The 21,836-nt window shown below is 37.1% G+C and overlaps 1 protein-coding gene across 2 annotated transcripts in view; it reads left to right on the top strand.

Annotated features, from left to right (window-relative positions):
• Positions 1-21,836, top strand: part of Gip (hydroxypyruvate isomerase-like protein Gip) — a 178,485-nt gene that overhangs the window by 118,549 nt on the left and 38,100 nt on the right. For both annotated transcript variants that reach the window (XM_090410111.1, XM_090410110.1), the window contains exon 2: positions 20,859-20,970. In XM_090410111.1, the coding sequence (XP_090266237.1) occupies positions 20,864-20,970 (107 nt within the window). In that variant the 5' untranslated portion in view covers positions 20,859-20,863. The remainder of the gene's footprint in view (positions 1-20,858; positions 20,971-21,836) is intronic.

Raw genomic sequence — 21,836 nt, 5'->3', positions numbered from 1 at the left:
CAAACATTGATTAGGTAGAAGAGAAATATCATGATCAGAAAGAACAGGAATTTATTGAATTGTTGCGGGATAACTTTCTCAAGCAGCATGAAAGAAGGAACTCGAGGTCAAAGAGTGTTGGATTTGCTCATAGCGTCAGAAGGATCTTTGTCAAAAATGTAGCTATTTTACCACCAATTGGTGACAGTGATCATGCTGTTCTTTCTTGGGAAGTATCTACTTGTATTGAAGCTCCGATTAAAACAGGCTACATGCTGAACTACAAAGCTGGAAATTATGATCGACATAGAAAAATACTATCTTTGGTCCCATGGTGTCAGTTACCGAATGAAAAAAATGTCAGCAATGCATGGGAATCTTTTAAAAAGTGCTTGAATGAGGCGGTATCTGAATGTATCCCGTGTTTGAAAAGTAAATAGGTTGGGTGTGAAATGGATGTGTAGCCTTATTAAGCTAGAAATCCACAAGAAGAAGATGATGTGGAAAGAGTATCGTGAGAATAAGAGTGAGAGGAGTTATGAAATATATAAATAAAGCTCAGACCAGAAAACTAATGAGTATTGTGAGAAAAGCTAAAACGGAGTATGAAAAGAAATTGGCCATGCAAGCTAAAGGCAATCCAAAAGAATTTTATCGTTATACCGCAAGCATAAGAAAGAATGAATGTGGAAGAATAACTTTATTGAATGCAGATGGTACACGAGTGTCGGAAGCTAAGGAGATTGTTCAGTTAATGAGTGCTCACTTTGCTAAGATATATCAACCAGGTGTATATAGTATGGTGCACAATGTTACTGCTACGTTGGATGAAGAGTTAGAGGTTCATGAAAATGAGGTTGAAGAGCTTTTGCATAACCTGGATAAAAATTTGTCAGTAGGGACATATGGAATATCTGCCCGTTTGTTAAAGGAATGTTCAGCTGAATTGGCTAGGCCTTTCACACATTTGTATAACTTAAGTCTCAGCTCAGAAATGATACCACAGGGATGGAAGGAATGTACGATAGTTCCATTGCACAAGGGCGGAGCAAAAACTGATGTGTCTAACTACCGACCTATTAATATTTCTGGTGTGGTAGTGAAGATTTTAGAGAAGTTGGTAAGAACTCACATACAGAAATGGGTAGACAATCATTCTATACTCTGCAGGGAACAGCATGGGTTTACTAAAGGAAGGTCATGTTTTAGCAATTTGCCTCATATTTTATAACAATGTTATGGCCAAGTTGGATAAAGGATATGGATACACTATGATAATGTTGGATTTTTCTAAGGCATTTGATAGGATACCACACGATAGGCTGTTGCATAAACTGGAGAATATGGGATTGGAATATAATGTACTGACTTGGATCAGGGGATGGTTAACAGACAGATATCAAAAATTGGTATACAGTGGGTGTGAATCTGCCAGATTTAAGGTAACCAGTGGTGTACCTCAGAGTTCAGTCCTTGGGCCATTATTGTTCAGTCTATACATTAATGATTTCAAGCAGGGTCTATCATCAGATTTGCAATTGTTTGCTGATGATGCGAAAATAGGCAGGGCAATTAGGGATTCTTCTGATATTCAGCAATTACAAAATCATTTGAATAGACTGGAAATCTGGGCAAACGAAAATGGCTGTCAGTTTAATGTTAGTAAGTGTAAAGTTATGCACTTTGGCGTGATTAAAGATCCAGCAGCATATTATATTAGCGGGTTTATGCTACAAGAAACTGAAGAGGCAAGGGATCTTGGTGGATAAGAATTTAAAGTTCAAAGGTCACATAGTAAAAGTTGCAAATACAACTCTGAGGATAATTTCTATGCTGAAGCGAACCTTGACATGTAAGGATAAGGAAGTAATTTTGCCTCTTTATAAGGCTTTGATAAGACCACACTTGGATTACTGTGCTCAGATTTGGTCTCCCAGGTTCCAAGGGGATAAAGAAGCTGTGGAAAGGGTGCAAAGAAGAGTTACGAAGATTGTATCCGGATTATGGGAGGTAGATTATGAGGACAGATTGCAAGTATGTGGATTACAGACTCTGGTTAACAGGAGAAAGAAGGGTGATAGGATAGAGGTCTATAAATTTTTGAATAGGTGTTATAGCATTTCATATAATGAAATTTTTCTTTTTATGGAAGGCGGGGAGAGAACACGGGGGCCTCCATGGAAGTTAAGGTTGTTCTCAGCCAAGAAAGGGGTAAGAGCTAGGTTTTCTCCCAGAGAGCAGTGAATGAGTGGAATAATTTGCCCTTACGGGTTGTGAGTGCATCTAGTGTGAATGAATTTAAGGGAAGGTATGATAGCTGGGTTGGGTAATTTACAGCCTCCCTCAATGAGTCCTCGACTCCCTGGAGGTCTCAGATAATAATAATAATAATATTATTATTATATTTATTGTATTTATATTCAATACAAAACATACACAGCGAATATTGCAAAAATCAAATGCAAATATTCCATTTTTAGCATCTTACATAAAAATTTGACATGAAACATTATCTCATATTTTTATATAGATAGATATATTGTTATTGTATATTTGCAGTACAAGCACATGAAATGTAAAACGATTAGTAACAAAGAAAGAATTAAAAACATAAAAGAAGTTTAATAACAATTTAATGTGATGGATGTGTTTTGATACTGCTACACAAAAAGTCAATATCAGGTGAAATTATTTGAAACTGCAATTCCTAGATTTCTGCTTTGAAATGAAACTTATATAAATAAGCATATATTTACTAATACTCATTAAGCACTGAAATACGCAGAAAGCAAAATTTGTGAACCCACACCAATGTGTAATTTTTTTCCCATTAAATATAAAAAAATAAAAATAAAAATAAAATATAAAAAACAAGAAAGAAATAATAAATAATAAAAATTAAATACGTTTCTTTTAAGATAAAAAAATCTACTTAGTCTTAAAACATTTTAAATTTGATTTCATGATTTCACGGTCCCCTCAACAAAGCCTACGGCCCCCAAGGGGGGCCGCTGCCCACAGTTTGGGAAGTGCTGTTCTATGGTACCAGCTATTTCAAGTGAACATTCTAAAAGGTTTTGGGTAATAATATCATTACTTTCTGATCAATCAGCATTGTCATCTATAATAAGATTTTTAAATCTATTGTTTAGTTCATGTTGGAATATATCTTTTTTAATGTTGAGTTTGTGCATGTGTGTTTTGCTTTGATCTTTGAAACATTTTTCTTCATTCTGTTCGGCAATTTATTTTAATCTTACTGCATACCATATGATGGTAACTTTCAATGTTGAAGGTGTTGATAACAGAACAGTCCTGAAGGATGTTTTTCTTATAGTTGAGTCAGTTTCACTAGTTTTTCCATTTGGACTTTTTCATGTTCACTTCCTATGTGTTTTTTTCTTGAAAAAAGAATTCATGTTGTACAGGTTTTCTTTTTTTTCTGCAAATTCTATTAGCGTTACTCCTCTGTCATCTCTCATGCTATATCCAAAATTTCCCAATGAGCTTTCATCTGATTGTTGTTTTATTCCAATTCTAGCCTTCAAGTCTCCCATTACAATTCTGAAATGATCTTTTCCTTTATTGTAAAGTTGGGATACATCGTGGTAGAAGTCTTCAATTTTTTCATCAGTATGACTTATTATTGGTGCATTCACTTGGATTATCTCAAGAGTGTATCTTTTTGAGATTTGAGACAACAATACTTGCTATTTGATCAGATATACTGTCAAATTCCGTTATGTTGTTCTTCAGTTTTTTGTTAATCATGAATCCAACTCCACTAATTCTTGGCCTCTAGATGAGGGAAAGGCATATACTGCAATTTTCTTAGACTTGGCGAAGGCATTTGACAGGGTGCCACATGATAAGCTGATATTTAAGTTGCAGCACATGGGTCTGGATGTCAGATTGGTCAACTGGATTCGGGATTGGCTGTCTGATAGGTATCAGAGAGTTGTGCATGGTGGAGCAGTTTCTAGGAGGCAGAGAGTTACAAGTGGGATCCCACAGGGCTCAGTACTAGGACCTATATTGTTTAACCTTTATATCAATGACATAGCCAGTGGATTGCAGGGGGATATTCAGTTGTTTGCGGATGATGCAAAGCTGGGAAGGATTATTAGTAATAGTGCAGATGTGGTAGCCCTGCAAGAGGATTTAAATAAGCTAGATAGATGGGCAAATGAATGGGGGTATCAGTTTAATGCAGCAAAATGTAAGGTCTTGAGGTTTGGGAAACATCGATGGGATGCTGCATACTCTATGGGAGGAGTTATACTGGAGGAAGTAGGGGAGACAAGAGATCTGGGGTTGATGATTGATAGAAACCTGAAGTTTAGGGGACATATTGCCAAGGTGGTGAAAGTAACACAGAGGATTGCTGCTATTATGAGAAGGACACTGACCTGCAAAGATAAGGGGGTTATCATTCCATTGTATGGCAATATTTTCACATGGGATTGCCAGTCCCAAAACCACTGGTCTACGGCTCTTCATTCAGTATATTCAGAGCTACCCTGATATCCGATGGATTGGTAGTCAGTTTTCTCCTATCTGCTAGCTGAGGATGTGCTCGATACCAGTGGGAGCCCTGATAGGTGCATACACACACACACACCTGCAGAGATAAGGGGGTTATCATTCCATTGTATAAGTCTCTGATCAGACCTCACTTGGACTATTGTTCTCAGATTTGGTCCCCAGGATTTGAAGGGGATAAATTAACTGTGGAAAGGATACAAAGACGGATGACAAAGATGGTTTCAGGACTGTACAAGGATAGTTATGAAGATCGGCTGAGAGAATGTGGACTGCAGAGTTTGGTGGATAGAAGAAGGAGAGGTGATATGATTGAGACTTTTAAACTGTTGAGAGGTGGTTACAGGGTTGACACTTTGGGTAGTTCTTTCGCTTGGTTGATCAGCGGGAAGGAGTGATGACAAGAGGCCATCCCTGGAAGTTACGAAAGGAAACTGTGAGCAAGAGGGTAAGGAGTGGTTTCTTTGTGTGGAGGGTGGTTGAGCCGTGGAATGCATTGCCTGATGGAGTGGTGGGAGCGAGAACGGTCAGTGAGTTTAAAGAGTGGTATGATAGACTTTGTGTTTCTCAGGGGGGGGGACCTCCCCTCGATGAGTCTTGACAGACTTTATGTCTTAGGAAGGACCTCCCTCGATGAGTCTTTTGACTCCTTGGTGGCCTGAATAATAATAATAATAATAGTACGTATGTCTCCATTTTTTTTAATCGTCTAACTTCACACAGTTCAAGAATGCCCCATTTTAGTTGCTTTATCTCTTCAGTTAGTTCAGTTGGTTGTGCTTCATTGTTCAGAGTCCTATAGTTTCAAATTCCAAGGTCTAGTTTCCAGTGGCAACATGATCTGATTACCTGGTGATTCTTAGCACTGTCTGCTCTTTCATGTTTAACTGCCTGCTGCTGGAGGTAGTAACAATCTGGCTTCTGTGGAATGAGGGCCATTTTATTCCTATTTGATTCATCTTGGAAGATTAGGATATAATTCACCATGCTGGCCTACTGCAGATTGGTGAATGGCAATATTTTCACATGGGATTGCCAGTCCCAAAACCACTGGTCTACTGCTCTTCATTCAGTATATTCAGAGCTGCCCTGATATCTGATGGATTGGTAGTCAGTTTTCTCCTATCTGCTAGCTGAGGATGTGCTCGATACCAGTGGGAGCCCTGATAGGTGCATACACACACACACACACACACACACACACACACACACACACACACACACACACCGATTACAGGCACCCTTAGTTCAAGAGCAAATAGCAAATATTTCATTTGCTATCTTCACTAGAAACAGGTTAAGATAAACAGATGGCATTAGCAACAGAACCATGTTGAAAGAACTTGGTATTATTAATATTCAAGATAACAGAATTAGTAATGCTAGTATAAGGTATGCAAGAGAAATCAATCAAAAGAGACCATTATAACAGTAGTTGAATCTATTTTAACAGATTCATTGGAGAGTCTGGTAAGAAACAGCAGTTATTATTATTAACACCTGACCTCTATGGAGTTAGACTTGTCACAGGAAGAAAACAATGTTACACACAAAGCCCAACAAACCATGCTCTAAACTCATTCAGTGTATATCTGCATTCACTACGGTGTCATGCAAAGCAATTCCATTGACCAACCACACTCCCCATACAAAGAACCTACTGCTTATGCCCCTGCTCACACCTTCCTTCTTCCAGGTATGTCCCTTTGATCTATCCCCTTCCCTTATTTTATGAATGATTTCTTCTACATTAACCTGGAAACAACCCTTTACCAACTTAAATGTCTCAATTCTCAATCATATCCCCTCTCTTCCTCCTAATCACAAGGGTTTGCAAACTGCATTCCTCAATCTAACCTCATATCTTGCATCCCAAAGACTAGTTACAACCTTAATCTTCTCTGGACTCTTTTCAGCATATTTTCATCACCATGAAAACCAGGGGACCGAATCTATGAACAGTAATAGTGCTTGAGTTGATCAAGGACTGAAGCCCACAGGTATGCAAGTTGTGAGGAAATTTTCCTCATAAAAATGAACAGATGACAAAACTGTTTTGAAAATTATTAAGAGAGACCTCTCTAGCGGTCTCTCTATTATTAAGAGAGACAGCCAGGAACTCAGGAGCTCATCGAGGGAGGCCATGCTATTCACACTAGCTGTCATACCTGTTGTTGAATTCATTCACGCTACTTGCACACAAAACATCCAACTGCAGTCCATTCCAATCATGCATTACTCTATGAGAGAAAAATCTAGCCCTAATCCCCTTCTCAACTGCATTCATTTTCAACTTCCATGGATGATCTCATGTCCTTTTCCCAACCTTCATAAAATGAAAAATTCCATTTAATGAAATTCTGTATAACCCTTTCAAAAGTTTGTAAGTCTCAATCTTATCACCCCTCTTTCTCCTGTTTGCTAGTGTCTACAGCCTACAAATTCTCAATCTGTCTTCATAAACCTATACGAGCATAAGCTTGCCGGCTGGTTGGTCGAGTGGTTAATGTATCCGCTCTCCAGCCAAAAGGCTGTGGGCATGGATGTATGTGATTATCCGTGAAAATACTAGTGGTGGTAGTTGGCGGTAGATGGTGTTGGTGTAGATGAAGGTAGTTGTGGTTGGTGGAGAATTGTAGAATGGATGCCCTCCCTCGATGAGTCTTTGGACTCCCTGGAGGTGTTAAATAATAATAATCTGTATTCCACAATCCTGATATAATTTTTGACACTCTCCTTTGCACTCTCTTCACTGTATCAAAATCACCATGGAAACTAGGAGACCAGACCTGCATGCAATAGTCCAAGTGAAGTCTTATCAAGACCTTGTAAAGAGGCAAAATCACTTCCTTATCTAAACATATCAAGGTTCATTTCAGCATTGCAATTATTCTCTGAGTTGTATTTTCAATTTTTGCTATATGACCCTTGAACTTCAACTTCCTGTTTACTAAAACAACAAGATTCCTAGCCTCATAAATGTAAAGTCACACACCAAAGTGTATGACTTGACATTTATTAACATTGAAATGATAGCCATTTTCACGTGCCCGCAATTCTAACCTATTCAAATCATTCTGCATGTACTGCATATCAGCAGCACTACTGATTATCTTCCCTATCTTTGCATCATCAGCTATTTGCTGATGATGATGCAAATGTCAAATCCTTCCCAGTGCCATTAATGTACAGATTAAATAACAATGGGCCAAGAACTGATCCTTGAGGCCCATCACTGGTTACCTTGAATCTTGCAGATTCACCTGCTACCCATATACTACTTATTTCTTCCTCATCCACATGAGTTTCCTCATATGGTGAAGAGTTAGCAGTGAGTTTGATGTTGCATATACCAGGTTGATAGCTTTTCACAAAATGGCTGCTCATTAGTTGAACAATCACTTCTGCATCAATCACCCCCCCCCCCCCCTCATACCATCTGCATTTAGTAGTTATTCTTTCAAATTCAGCAGCATAATGATAGAATTGTTTTGGATTATCTTTAACTTGCAGAACTAGTTTCTTTTCATACTCGGACTTAGCTTTTTGTACAATACTTGTGACTCTTCTGGCCTGCTGCTTATAATTATCATAACTGACATCATCCTTATGCGCACAATATTCCTTCCACATCATCTTTTTCTTACAAATCTCTTGCTTAATTAGAGTATACATCCATTTCACTCCTACTCTATTTATTATTTGAACCCAAGGGACACATTCCGATATTGCATCATTTAAGTATTTTTTAAACACTTCCCATGCACTGTCAATACTTCAGGTGGTCATAATTTCCTGCTTTGTAGTTCAGCTTGTAACCTTTTCTGAATGGAACATTCAGAAACTTAGCTCCTTCCCAATGAATACCACATGATCACTGTCACCAACCAGAGGCAGAATAGTTATGTCTTTAACTGCCACCCCCACCCTGACACTATAATCAGATCTAATACTCTCTGACCTTGAATTACTTCTGTCATGTGCTGCTTGAGGAAGATGTCTTGCAACAGTTCAATAAATTCAATTTCATTCTTCTCATGTGATTTCATAGCTAACCAATCAATGTTTAGATAATTAAAGTCCCCTTATGATTACTCTTTTTGCACCCATCGTATTTATTAGGTGATGCATTTCTTTGTCATTAGCAACCAATCTACCATGTCTGTAACAGCACCCACTGTGTATGGCTTCAAACTCACTGCCACATGAAAATATGTTACTAGTATTGCAGTCAGAGGTCTAAACTCTAAGTGATTCAAGACATTTGATATCATTAGCAGCATGCCCCCTCCTCTCCTTTCCTGTCTATCCCTCCTGAAAATACGGTATCCTTTGTATTCAATACCAGTTAGTACATCTACTTCAGATAGCTAGGTCTCACTAATGCCTACAATACAAGGTCCCAATATATTAATGAAGGCAACAAACTTTACTCCTTTGTTTCTGATACTCCTAGCATTTGTGTACAGACATAAGTTACGTGCATGCTCTTTTGCATACACTTGTCTGTGGTCCTGCATGCCACAGATTGACAACTTGTAGATCTCTGTTCTTATTTAGCTCCTTACTTATGCAGACATTGTTACACATGCGTTATTGGTCTGACTCAGATGAACATAGACTCTTTCTCTCTTCATAATCATTTCCATAATAATAGCCATTCCATCATTAACACAGTTACCTGACATTATAGAACACAGATTCTCACAATTCCTCCCATCAGAATTCAGTTTCCCTGATTCTCTGTATTAGGTCTTATATCAATTAATAATTTTTCAAGACTCCTGATGCCAAACGCATTCACGTGTAGGTGTAGACCATCCATCTTATACAAATCCAATCTTCCCTCAAGCTCACTTCACACATTATTATTATCTTCAGACCTCCATGGAGTCAAAGACTCATCTAGGAGATCCTTTTGTCAGACACACATAGCTCGCCATACCACACCTTAAATACATTCAAATTCTCTGCAGATACCACCCTCTCAGGCAAGGCATTCTGATCATTCACAATTCTGCTTGCAAAAAAACCTGCTTCTCACTCCCCTGCTCACACACCCTCCTTAAAAAAACTTCCAGGGATGACCTCTAGTTTTCCCCTGATCTCCCACCATTTTCTGTAAAACTTCTTCAACATTGATTCTGTAACAACCTCTTACTAACTTGTAGGTCTCTATCATATCATTCTTCTTCCTCCTATCCACTGGACTCTAAATTGCATCTTCTCAACCATTCCTCATATTCGACATTCCAGAGATCAGAAAAACTACCTTAGTCGCCTCTGGACCCTTTCCATTATCTCTTTGTCCTTTTGAAAACCAGGTGACCAAATCTGTGCACAGTAGTTCATGTGTGACCTAATCAGAGCCTTAGACAATGGAACAAGAATCTCCATATTCCTACAAATCAGTATCCTCTGCATCATTCCCAGAATTTATTTTCTTGTCCTCACAATTTTGACAACATGTCCCCTAAATTTCTGATCCTTATCCACTATCACCCCAAGATCTCTTATTTCCTCCACCTCCAACAATATATCCCCAGAAACAAAAACTCCCTTCCATTCTTTCTGCATAGACTGCGCATCAAATCATTTGAACTTGAAAGCAAAATCTGATATGATATGGATACTAAACACAATAACCACAGCCAAAATGGCATGAAAAAGACTCAAACGTAGGTAGGTAGGTTCATTCAGTTAAGGGGTGCTTGAGAATACAAAAATCCAAAAGTTGATCAAATCAGAGATCCAGAAAATGAAAGACCAATTTGAAAAAGAAAAAAAAAATCCTTGATAGATGATAAAATGTTCTGTTAGTCTCTCACATTAACTATAATGTGACATGCTAACACAACACATGGTAGTCTACACAATAGACAATGAACACTAGGCATAAAAAAATAATCCAAGATTTTTCATATTGTAGAACAAGAGGATGGCAAGAAGGTGAGGTGGCTTTTTTTTTTTTTTTTTTTGCATGGTACTTGGAAGGTGCTTGTGTGGAAGACATTATCTGATAAGAGTGATAAACATGCAGATGGTGAATGGGTAAGATATGGTATGATAGACTGTTTAAATTGGACCTCCTGCTCTTCATCTTGTGACTCCAAGGTGGTCAGAAATAGTAATGATAATGCCCTCTTAAAAACACCTAAAAATTACTGCTTTGATATTAAGTGTCAAGCACTTGTAAGAGCTTTGAAAATTAGAGTATTGTGCAGGTGCTTGAGTTATATGACAGTAATTTTTAGTTAAACTAGAGTTCTTCATCTCATCCATCTGGTGACAGGTTGAGTCACCTTTGTACAGTCTGTCTCCAAATGGTTCTGTTTCTAGTCTTCTCAAACATAGTAGTGAAGCCGGGGAATTCGTCTCTTTCTTTTAAGGATCTGAGCCAACTTTTCCTCAGTCTTCCAGGTGGATGCTGTTTTCCTATTCTTCCATTTAATACGATGTTCGGAAGTCTGTGAGGAGGCATTCTCTGGACATGGCCGAACCATCAGAGCTGTTGCTGAACAATAATGTCTGTGAGGTTGTCCTGATAGTTGAGATTCTGCTTTACTTGTTTTGTGGTTTTATGTTCAGTCCAGTGTGTTTTGTTTATTTTTCTTAGGCACTTCTCCTCGAATGCACTTATTTTAAGTGGTTCCTTCTTAGTGAGTTGCCATGACTCACTTCCATATGTTGCTGTAGGGATGATCATGGCTTTGAACAGTTTGATTTTAAAATGTTTCGAGAGTTGGTTATTGTTCCATATTTTGTTTAATTTATTCATGTTCGACCATCCAATGTTAATTCTGCGTTTTACTGTTTCAGTGCTGTCCAAATTGTGAGTAATGGTGCTTCCTAAGTAGACAAAGGATTTTACTCATTCTAGAGTTTTGTTTTCCAGGGTTATTGAGATGTTTTCAATTCTCTTCCTATTTTAATTATTTTGGTCTTTCTGCTGTTAAACCTCATTCCAAAGTTTTTACATGCTTCATTTAAAAAATGGGTTGTTTTTTCTAATTGTAGCTTGGATACTGCCAGGATTACTATATCACTGATATATTTGATGTGGTTGATGTTTCTTCCATTTATATTTATCCCTGGTTTATTGGAGATTTCTTTGCATATTTCCTCTAGGTATATGTTGAATAAGTGTAGTGAAAGTGGGCAGCTCTGCATAACTCCTTTTTCTATCTTAAATTCTTCTGTTTTTATATTATTAAATTTGACGAGTGCTTTTGTGTCTTTGTAAAAGTTTGAAATGAAGATCAACAATTTGGAGTCTATTGATTTAGAGTTTAGGATATTAGTCAGTTTGTCCCTGTCTATGGAATCGAAGGCTTGTTTAACCTCTACCAGCCGAGGTGGATGAAATAGTGAGACCATCTTGCACTTCTTATCCATGTTATTCAATAGGTGTTACAGAATTGTATCCAGATTTATCTGGACGTATATATATGTCCTGGCCGGTCGGGGTGTTAAATTTTGTACAGTGGTAGATTGTGTTCCCATCATTTTTCTGCTATAGTATAAAGTGTGAAGATTTGATCAATTATGGATCTTGTGGGTCTGAAACCGGCTTGTTCCTCCTTGATGATTTCTTCCATTAATTTATGCATGCGGTTAGGAAACTGGAGTTAGGAAAAGTTAACTTCTGGCTCAAAAGTTAAAACTCTGTAAAACAGTCATATTTTTATTTTATTTTATTTTTTAAAAAAAGAAGGTTTTTCAAATAACAGATTAGATAGTAAAGAAGTTCAAGATTGAATTATTAGATTTATAGCAAATTTCTAGTATGTTTGAATGGTATGAAAAGCAAACATCCATAGCCTATAACTTCCCTGTTTAACCCTTTTTGTTCAGAAGAAATAGGTACATCATATTTCAAGTTCTAACTGAAAGAAAGTAGGAATTGTGTAAATAACATACTTGTGTCCAAAACTTCAGATGGACACTATTTCTGAAGATTACAATATCAAATTCAGATGAATCAGCTTGTGGAAATTTGTATAAGTGACCATTTCAAGTCAAAAGTGGATACACATTCAAATTTTTGAATCAGGCACAAAGGGGGTCAGATGGTAGAACTGAACAAGATAAAAGGCAAAAGACTGTGTTAAGTGAATTGTGTTTGAAGGAAGCTCTTTTCATGAAGGAATAAAGTTGCAAAATTGGATGTCTTGTAATGTTTCAAAGATATTATCTAGTTGATTTCACGTGGGGAAGAATTATCGGAAAGCTGGCCACAGAATTGCTGATATTCCCAGAGAGTTTTAAATTTTACATAGCATTGTATCCAGGCTCTGGGCAGTGTTTCAAACTAATGGAATGTGTTCCAGACATTTCTTAAGGAATTGTCCTTGCTCTACCATGGAGCATGTAGATAGATTTTTGGTTATAACAGCAAAATATAATCGAAACACCATGGCAGGTCAGCTTGCTAGTTCGCTCCATTTAAGCACAGGTATGCAGATATCTCAACCAATGTGGCAAGACATCTGCAACAAGTAGGCCAAAAGCCTGAAGGCTTGTAGTCTGTGTCCCTTTATCCACAGCTCATTGTAGAGCATGTTTTCAGTGGTGTTTGTATCCATAAAAATTGGACAAGACACTAATGGGCTAATGTACTCTTTACAGATGAGTCATTTTTGTCTTTCCTTTATTCTAGATGACACTTGATTTGGTGTGAAAGTGGTAATGCTTACCATTGTGAGAATGTTCTTGAAAGGGATAGATATGGTGTGAGGAGGCATTATGTTTAATGATGCACTGAACTACATTTGTTTGAAAAAGGGACTATATCTGGTCAACAATATTGCAACGAAGTTCTTCAACATCATGTTTGATTGTTCCATGGTGCTATAGGCAAAGAATTCATTTTTATGCATGACAATGCCACACCACATCATACACGAGCAATGGAGATACTTCTGGAGACCAAGGATATATTAATTGAATTGAGTGGCCAGCATGCTCTCCATATCTCAACCTCATTGAATATGTTTGGAACTCAATAGGGAGACATGTTACTGCATGAAATTTCCATCCAGAAAGCATACAAGGCCTTGTCCTTGCTCTGAAGGAAGAGTGGGCTAGTTTGTCTCGAGAACTCCTGAATTACTTGGTGTTAAGCTTTCTACAATGTTGTGAGAGCTACATCGCAATTCGGGGTGGGCATATTCTATACTGAAATGACTCTCCACATATTTTTCTCTAAGCACTACACATTAATTCCTTAACTACATACATCCTTAGGAGATTTGTAACTTTTGCCAAAAATGTATTGCAATTTAATTTGTGCAAAATTTATAACACATTTTTTGTGTAATATAATTTATTAATCTGATGGTAAGGAATTTATGTCCACATTTGACTGCAGTCATGAAGATTTTTTTATATAAAGGTAAAAATGTAGTTTGTCCTTAGCTTCTGGACACCAGTGTAGTTGATTTATTATACAGGTAGTCCTTGACTTATGACGGGGTTCCATTCCAACGTCTCCGTCGTAAGTCGATTCTGATGTAAGTCCTCGACTTACGTCAGAATTTGTTTGATTTCTGTTATAATATTTTCATAAATTAGGTTTTTATTTAACTTAAAATGGTTAAAAATGTATAAACTTACATAAACATTTATAAATTATTTATTAGCACATATGCATATAAATACAAAATTAAGAAAGAAAAATTTAAGAAAAAAATACATAAACACATATCAAAAATGGTGCACTTACTTTAATTTGAAATTCGTTTAAATATTAGTTAACATAAACGAAAAACTTATTAACTGTGTCTTTAATTAAACAGGTAACTGTGACTCATTTGGACGATATGGTTATTTCTCGCAATTGGGAGTGGGTTTTTTAATCAGAAAATTGGTTAATGTTGTCTGTTTTCTTTTCTTCATATATTTCACGATGCTTCTCGACTTTGAATTTGCTTTTTGACTTTGGCAAAGCGATCAGTGTCTTGATCCATATTTTTCAAGTAGCTGAAGTCCTTGATTTAGTTTAGAAAATACTTCAGCTAATCCTTTTACAGTAAATTTTTTAACTTCTCTTCTTCATCTTCCTCGTTATTCCTTGCTTCTTCTACAACTCTTTCATTTTGGAAAATCAAGTCTTGATCAGTCAGTTCATCTTCTTCGTGATCTGCTAATTCTTCTATATTGGTAATATTGATTTCTAGATCCAGTTTTCTTGCAATATCAACGATTTTCTCACCAATTCCAATTGGTTCTAATTGAAGTACTCCAGTAAAATAGGGTGTCCGGGTGGGAATTCCCTCCCGCCCATTCTTGGGAATTTTTTCCGTTTCCCGTTCCCGAATCTCAAGAAAATTTGGTCGGGAAATTGGGAAAATTTTTAATAAATACATATTTTAATATTTTTTTATAGATTGTCTGAAATAAAATACTTGTTCACAAATAAAATTTATTTAAAATGTGCTAACAGTAATATTTTAAATATTTCATATTTCAACTCAAGTATTAATATTTAAATATATATATATATATATTATATATATATATTTCTCGTGGAAAGGCTTAGACGTTGGTTATGCATTTTTTACTAAGTAATTTAAGGAAATTACAACGTCATCACTAGGATATACATTAAAATAAATTTTAATATACTTCAATATTTTGGCAACGTCACGTTGCCATTTTCAAGAAACTTAAGAACAAGACACATGCATGCAGGCACAACAAACAGTAAATGAGGAAGAAGCAGGAAGCTATTATTTCTGCTAAAGTCCTGATGGTGTCTCCTAGTGGGCAATGTTGGTATTCTTGGGTGACTGGGCTGAAGGTCTTCTGATGTAGGTTTCCCAAATTTGAGGCAGTCTCATGCAGCCAAATTTGTTGAGGTTCGGATTGTTTCTTAGGGCTGAAGCTGATTCCATGAAAAGCCTTTCACACATGTATTTACTACAGTGTACTATTGTGGCTTTCTTCCACCGTATTCTATGGCAGGTATCCAGCGCATGGTCAGCAAGACCAGAGTGGCTGTACTGGTGAAACTGGATGTAGTCCTTGTGTTCAGAAATTCTGATATTGGCTGTCCTGCTTGTATGGCCAAAGTAGGACAGCTTACAGCTGTAAGGGATCTGGTATACACCAGGTAGGTCTACGGGGGGTGAGGTTGGTCTTTAGTAGAGCAGATAAGGGATGCCAATTTTTTTATATGGTCTGTAACAAGAAGTTAAGTCATGTTTTTTTAGGATTTTTGTAATTTTTTCTGAGGTGCCTCGAATATAGGGTATGGTGATGGATTTAGAGTAATCCTTGTTGTGAGGGGGGGAGGGATTGTGGTTTACTGGTTTCAATATTTTTTGGATTTTTTTTTGGGGGGGGGGGGGTAGCCATTGGCTGAGAAAGTGTTGAGAATGTGGTTTAGTTCTGTGGTTAGGGCATTGTCATTTGAAAAGATAAGTTTAGCCCTGTTGTGTAGTGTCTTAATGACTCCATATTGTTGTGAGGAGGGGTGGTGGGATTGTTGGTTAATGTATCTGCCTGTATGGGTGGGTTTTCTATAGACTGAGAAAACCAATGTCCATTAGGCTGGTGGGTGACTAGTGTGTCTAAGAGAGGAAGGCAGTTTTTTTTTTCTTCTTCCAGGGTGAATTTGATTCTGGGATGTTGGTTGTTTATATGTGTTAGGAAGGAGAGGAGTGCATCGGAGCCATGTGGCCAAACAGCGAGCACATCATCAACATAGTGAAGCCAAATGGTTGGTTTTTGTGGGGCAGAGTTTAAGGCATTCTCTTCAAAAGTCTCCATATAAAAGTTGGCCAAGGGTGGGGAGAGTGGAGAACCCATGGCTGTCCCCTCCATTTGTTTATAGAATTTTCCTTGCCTAACAAAATAGCCTGAGTTCATTGTGAACTGAAAAAGGGCTGTGATATCGGGAGGAAATTTAGCTTGGATTAGCTCTAAGGATTCTTTGAATGGGACATTTGTGAATAAGGAGGAGACATCAAAACTGACTATTATGTCAGTGTGTTTGAGTGTAAGGTTTTCTATGCTGGCTTTGAAGTGGGCTGAGTTTTTTATGTGTGAAGGTGTGTTGCCAGTATAGTGTGAGAGAGCTTTGGCCAAATGTTTAGCTAGTTTGTATGTGGAGGAATCAATGCCATCCACTATGGGACATAATGGCACATTTTCCTTATATTTTTTGGGAGTCCATAAATACGGGGGGGGGGGGTATGGAGTTAAATGGTTTTAATTTGTTAGTGATTTCCACAGGCCAAGAAGTGACCTTCTTAAGGGGCCTGTGGAGTTTTCTGATTTGTGAGTTGGTGGGATTGTACTTGATAGGGAGTCTGGGCGCAATGGCGAAGTTGTAGCCACGTACGAGGGCGTGGAGTGCTTCGAGTTTTACACTAATTGACAAAAGGTTGACTACCGTTTCAGTAGGAAGTTGTGGTTTTGAGATTGAGTTCTTTTTTAAATTTTCAAATTTTTTGATGTGTCGATCTCGTACATTGTGAACTGAACTTGATCTCATCACTGTGAACAGCGGAGAAAGAATTTAAATTCTTTCTCCGCTGCAGTGATGAGATGTCGTATAAAATAGACCAAATTTCATGGCTTTAAGGTGCTTGAAAGGTCATTTTTGAGTGCCTGTATAGCTAAGTTAGCATCATTCAGGAAACGGCAAGTCATGGCAATTTGCTCTCTGAGTAAGGCTTGGCTGGCACGGTTATAAATACGAAGCGCCTTTTGCAAAGAGAAACAGTGCTTGAATTTCACACAGTTAGGAATTACCTGGTTATCCTGGCAGCGTTTTAGGTAGGTGAGACTTAGCTAACTTAGCTATACAGGCACTTGAAGATGACCTTTCAAGCACCTTAAGCCACAAAATTTGGTCTATTTTATACAACATCTCATGCACTGCAGTGGAGAAAGAATTTAAAAAAATACGAGATCGACACAAAAAATTTGAAAATTTAAAAAAAAACTCAATCTCGAAACCACAACTTTCTACTGACACAGTAGTCAACCTTTTGTCAATTAGTGTGAAACCTGAAGCACTCGACACCCTCGCACATGGCCACAACTTCGCCATTGCACCCAGAAGAATACCTGCTGACGATATTATGATAAGAATTGAACGCGGGATACGACACCTTCCAAACCACGTCACCAATGATATTAGACAGGATGTAGATTGTGTTCTGACCAAAGCTAAACCACCAAAAGCCAACATGCCCAGTAAGGAAATTAAATCTCTACTGGAATTAAAGAAAATTAATTGGAATTAAACTCTACTGGAATTAAAAAATATTGAAACCAGTAAACCACAATCCCCCCCCCCCACACACACACAACAAGGATTACTCTAAATCCATCACCATACCCTATATCCGAGGCACCTCAGAAAAAATTACAAAAATCCTAAAAAAACATGACTTAACTTCTTGTTACAGATTATATAAAAAATTGGCATCCCTTATCCGCTCTACCTGGTGTATACCAGATCCCTTGCAGCTGTAAGCTGTCTTACTTTGGCCAAACAGGCAGGACAGCCAATATCAGAATTTCTGAACACAAGGACTACATCCAGTTTCACCAGTACAGCCACTCTGGTCTTGCTGACCATGTGCTGGATACTTGCCATAGAATACGGTGGAAAAAAGCGACGATAGTACACCGTAGTAAATACAAGTATGAAAGGCTTTTCATGGAATCAGCTTCAGCCCTAAGAAACAATCCAAACCTCAACAAATTTGGCTGCATGAGACTGCCTCAAATTTGGGAAACCTACATCAGATGACCTTCAGCCCAGTTGCCCAAGAATACCAACATTTCCCGCTAAGGGGCACCATCAGGACTTTAGGAGAAATAATAGTTTCCTGCTTCTTCCTCATTTACTGTTTGTTGTGCCTGCATGCACGTGTCTTGTTCTTAAGTTTCTTGAAAATGGCAACGTGACGTTGCCGAAATATTGAAGTATATTAAAATTTATTTTAATGTATATCCTAGTGATGTTGTAATTTCCTTAAATTACTTAGTAAAAAAAAAATATATTTATATATATATATATATATTAATACTCGAGTTGGACTTTTGTTGTGCTTATCAATTCATTCTGATTAGCAATAAATCACCACTGTTCTCTTCAAATGCGAGACTTTCTTAAGCTAGAACACTGGATACAGGTAGCCTTTTGTTATTTCTTACTCCTGTGGAGAAACTATAAGAGAGAGTGCATTTTTAAAGTGTGAGCACGTTCACGTTCCTATTTTAATATTTTTTTATAGATGGCCATCACGATGAGTATAGAGTATAAAGAATGTTGGGAATATTTTAGAAAAGATGAAGATAACGAACCAGCTCGTTGCCAGATATGCTCCAAAACTTTGCAATGCAAAGCATCATCAACCAGCGGTCTACATAGGCACGTAGTATACATTCATGGAATGAAAAGGAAAAAACAGTCTGAATTGAATAATGATGAGCCAATGCCTTCATCTTCTAAGAGACAAATGACAATTTTACATTATGTCAAGGGATTGGATTTAGAAGAAACCATAAGCAAATTAGCAGTCTTGGATGGGATATCAGTCAACACCATCACAAAAAGTGAGTTTATTAGGGAAAGTTTCATAAGAAAAGGAATGCAGTTGCCTAAAGTCCATCTTCAGTTATGACACTAATACATAATTGTTATAGTAAAGTGAAACAACTGTACATCCAGAAATTGGAAGTATTCAAATGTGATAATAAAAAACTGAGTATTTCAATAGACAAGTGGACCAGTTGCAAGAATCGCAGATACCTGAATGTTCATGTATACTGCAATGAGACCTCTACGAACCTTGGTTTAATAAGAATACATAGGAACTGTCCTGCAGAAAAAGTGTTATCCTTGCTTCAGGAAAGATTAGAAGACTTTCAATTAAAACTTGAAAGTGATGCAGTTTCAATTACAAGTGACGGTGCAGCTGTTATGGAAAAATTCGGAAATTATCACAGACTATTTAACAGTACTGCTACAGCCATGCGCTACATATAGCTGTAACAAAAGTATTTTATGTTAAAAAGTTGAAAGGTGAACCATCAGTGACTTGTAGCAGTGATAGTGAATTTAATACAGATTCTGAATACGATAAAGATGATAACAGCAATTCTGAGTTAGATGGTGTGGCGTGAGCTGATCATATGATTTGTGAGATGATCTTTGGCAATTAGCAGTGTATGAAGAATTATGAAAATATTTAAATATTCTCCAGTAAAAAATTCTCTTTTATTTTGAGAAAACCTGAATATAACAGAAACCTAGCCAAAATGATACCGTAGTGACCCCTGTTTAGCGCTCAGGACAAGAGATGCACTAGTCGTGAAATTCCAGTCGACCTCCATTTAGGAAATTTTATTTACTCATTTTTTGCTTCGATCTTTTACATATAGGAGTGTCTCGAAACCTCTGCGCCGGTGCCACGAATTCCGGTTGCCCCACCTTCTCTATGGCTTTTTTGTTTATTAATATTTATTATAGCCATTGTTATAGATGATCAACGAAAATTAAATAAAAAAAGATTATTTCGGGAATTCTCGATTCCCGAAGGTTTCAAAATGTCGGGAATTTGGAAACACTAGTTCTAACATACTATGCTCATTGTACTCTTCGAGTGTCTCCTGCAGTAATAACTTCTTCCAAATTCCTCACATACATTGTTTTGATACTTCCTTCCATGAACTTCCAATGTTCTGGATGCATTGGTTAATATCGTTATTTTTCCAAAACTCATGTAATGTTGTAGCATCATTGTCCATTGCTGTTATTGCTTGAGAAAATGTAGTTTTCAGATAATATGTCCTGAATATAGCAATCGAACCTTGATCCATAGTCGAATCACAGCTGTTGTATTGGGCGGTGGATACATCACATATTTTCATTCAAATCGCTGATATGAAGAGGATGTCCTGGAGCATCGTCAAGCAGCAGTAGAATTCTGCAATGTGATATATGTATCTATATGCAGGCGGCAAAGTTAAATTAGAGAATTTTTAATAATAATTTTTGGCCGTCGTAAGTGCGAATCATCGTAAGTTAAAGACTACCTGTACTGTGCACTGTTTTGAAATATGTATCTTAATTACTGCATTATCCAAATTTCAGAGAATCCCAATTGAATGCAGTGCAACATAAAATACCATCTAAATCACACATACACACAGCTGAAAATCTTTACTAGCACTTAAATTTGTGTGGATAATTTTTAATTGTTAAATGTTAATTTTAAGTTTGTTGTATATTCATTTAGATACATGGCTCTATTTATTTTTTTAACATCTTCTGCTGATGTTTGTATTTGATTGTATTATTTTTTTATTTTCAGGGGATATGAAAGCTGGAGAATTTGGTTTTGCAGCCAAACCTCATTATGAAGAAGAATTTCAAAGCAGTATTGCATTAAGTGTAAAATATGCCAAAGCTTTAGGATGTAAAAAGTAAGCTTTTCTTTTCCTTGTCATTAATTAGAAATTTAATTTAATGCATGAAGAAATTTATTAGAATACCAAAGCTTAAGAGCTCTGATAGATTATTGGACTTGTCTAAAACAGTGCTAATCCTGAAAGTGTGGTGCTGATATTCCTTTAGAGCTTGTCTCAGCAATTTAAGCTTTGTAGCAGGGCATTATTACAGGAAACAGTATATGACATCAAACTAGGATTTATTTCAAACTTCACAATTCATACTTGAGAATCAGCATCTTAAACACTGATTCTCAAGTGTGGCAAAGATAATCTAATGAATTTTAATGCTTTGTGTGCTGTTTCCTGGAAGAAAGCCCAGACTTCATTCTTCCTCACTTTTTATAACATTCTGCAGGGGAAGATCAGTTTCTCTTCTCGGGTTGGCTTTCAGATTTAGCCTGTCCTGGGATAAATACATCATGTCCAGAGCCTCTTTAACCTCCAACAAAGTTCACTATTCATTTTTGTTCTGAACAGTACTTCTCTTCTCGACTCCTAACACATTATAAATTCAAAATCTACATATTGTTAGAATGTTGTTTATACATTTGTGGTGGTGAACCAAAAATTTTCATCAAATTGTTTGACTGTTCCAGAAGCCCTCCCACAATGTGTAATGCATAACCAGAGAGGAAAGTGGTGACCCATTTGCAAAGGATAGAAGGCAGACCATAAAATGGCAACATGATAAGAAGGCCTTTATACTAGACCTGATCAAATGCTTTGGAAATGTCAAGAGTTGACTACATGGGTTTCTCTAAACTTTTCCATAGTTTGTGTCCAAACCATGGAAAAGTTGGCTAGAAGCTTTGCTATGGAACAAAGATGATGGAATCCAT

Source organism: Typopeltis vanoorti, chromosome 20 (genome assembly GCF_054136105.1).
Source record: "Typopeltis vanoorti isolate ZY-2024b chromosome 20, IOZ_Tvanoo_1.0, whole genome shotgun sequence".
NCBI classification, from domain to species: Eukaryota; Metazoa; Arthropoda; class Arachnida; order Uropygi; family Thelyphonidae; genus Typopeltis; species Typopeltis vanoorti.
The sequence above is the reverse complement of the archived record's forward strand: the minus strand, read 5'-3'. Positions and strand labels throughout refer to the sequence as shown.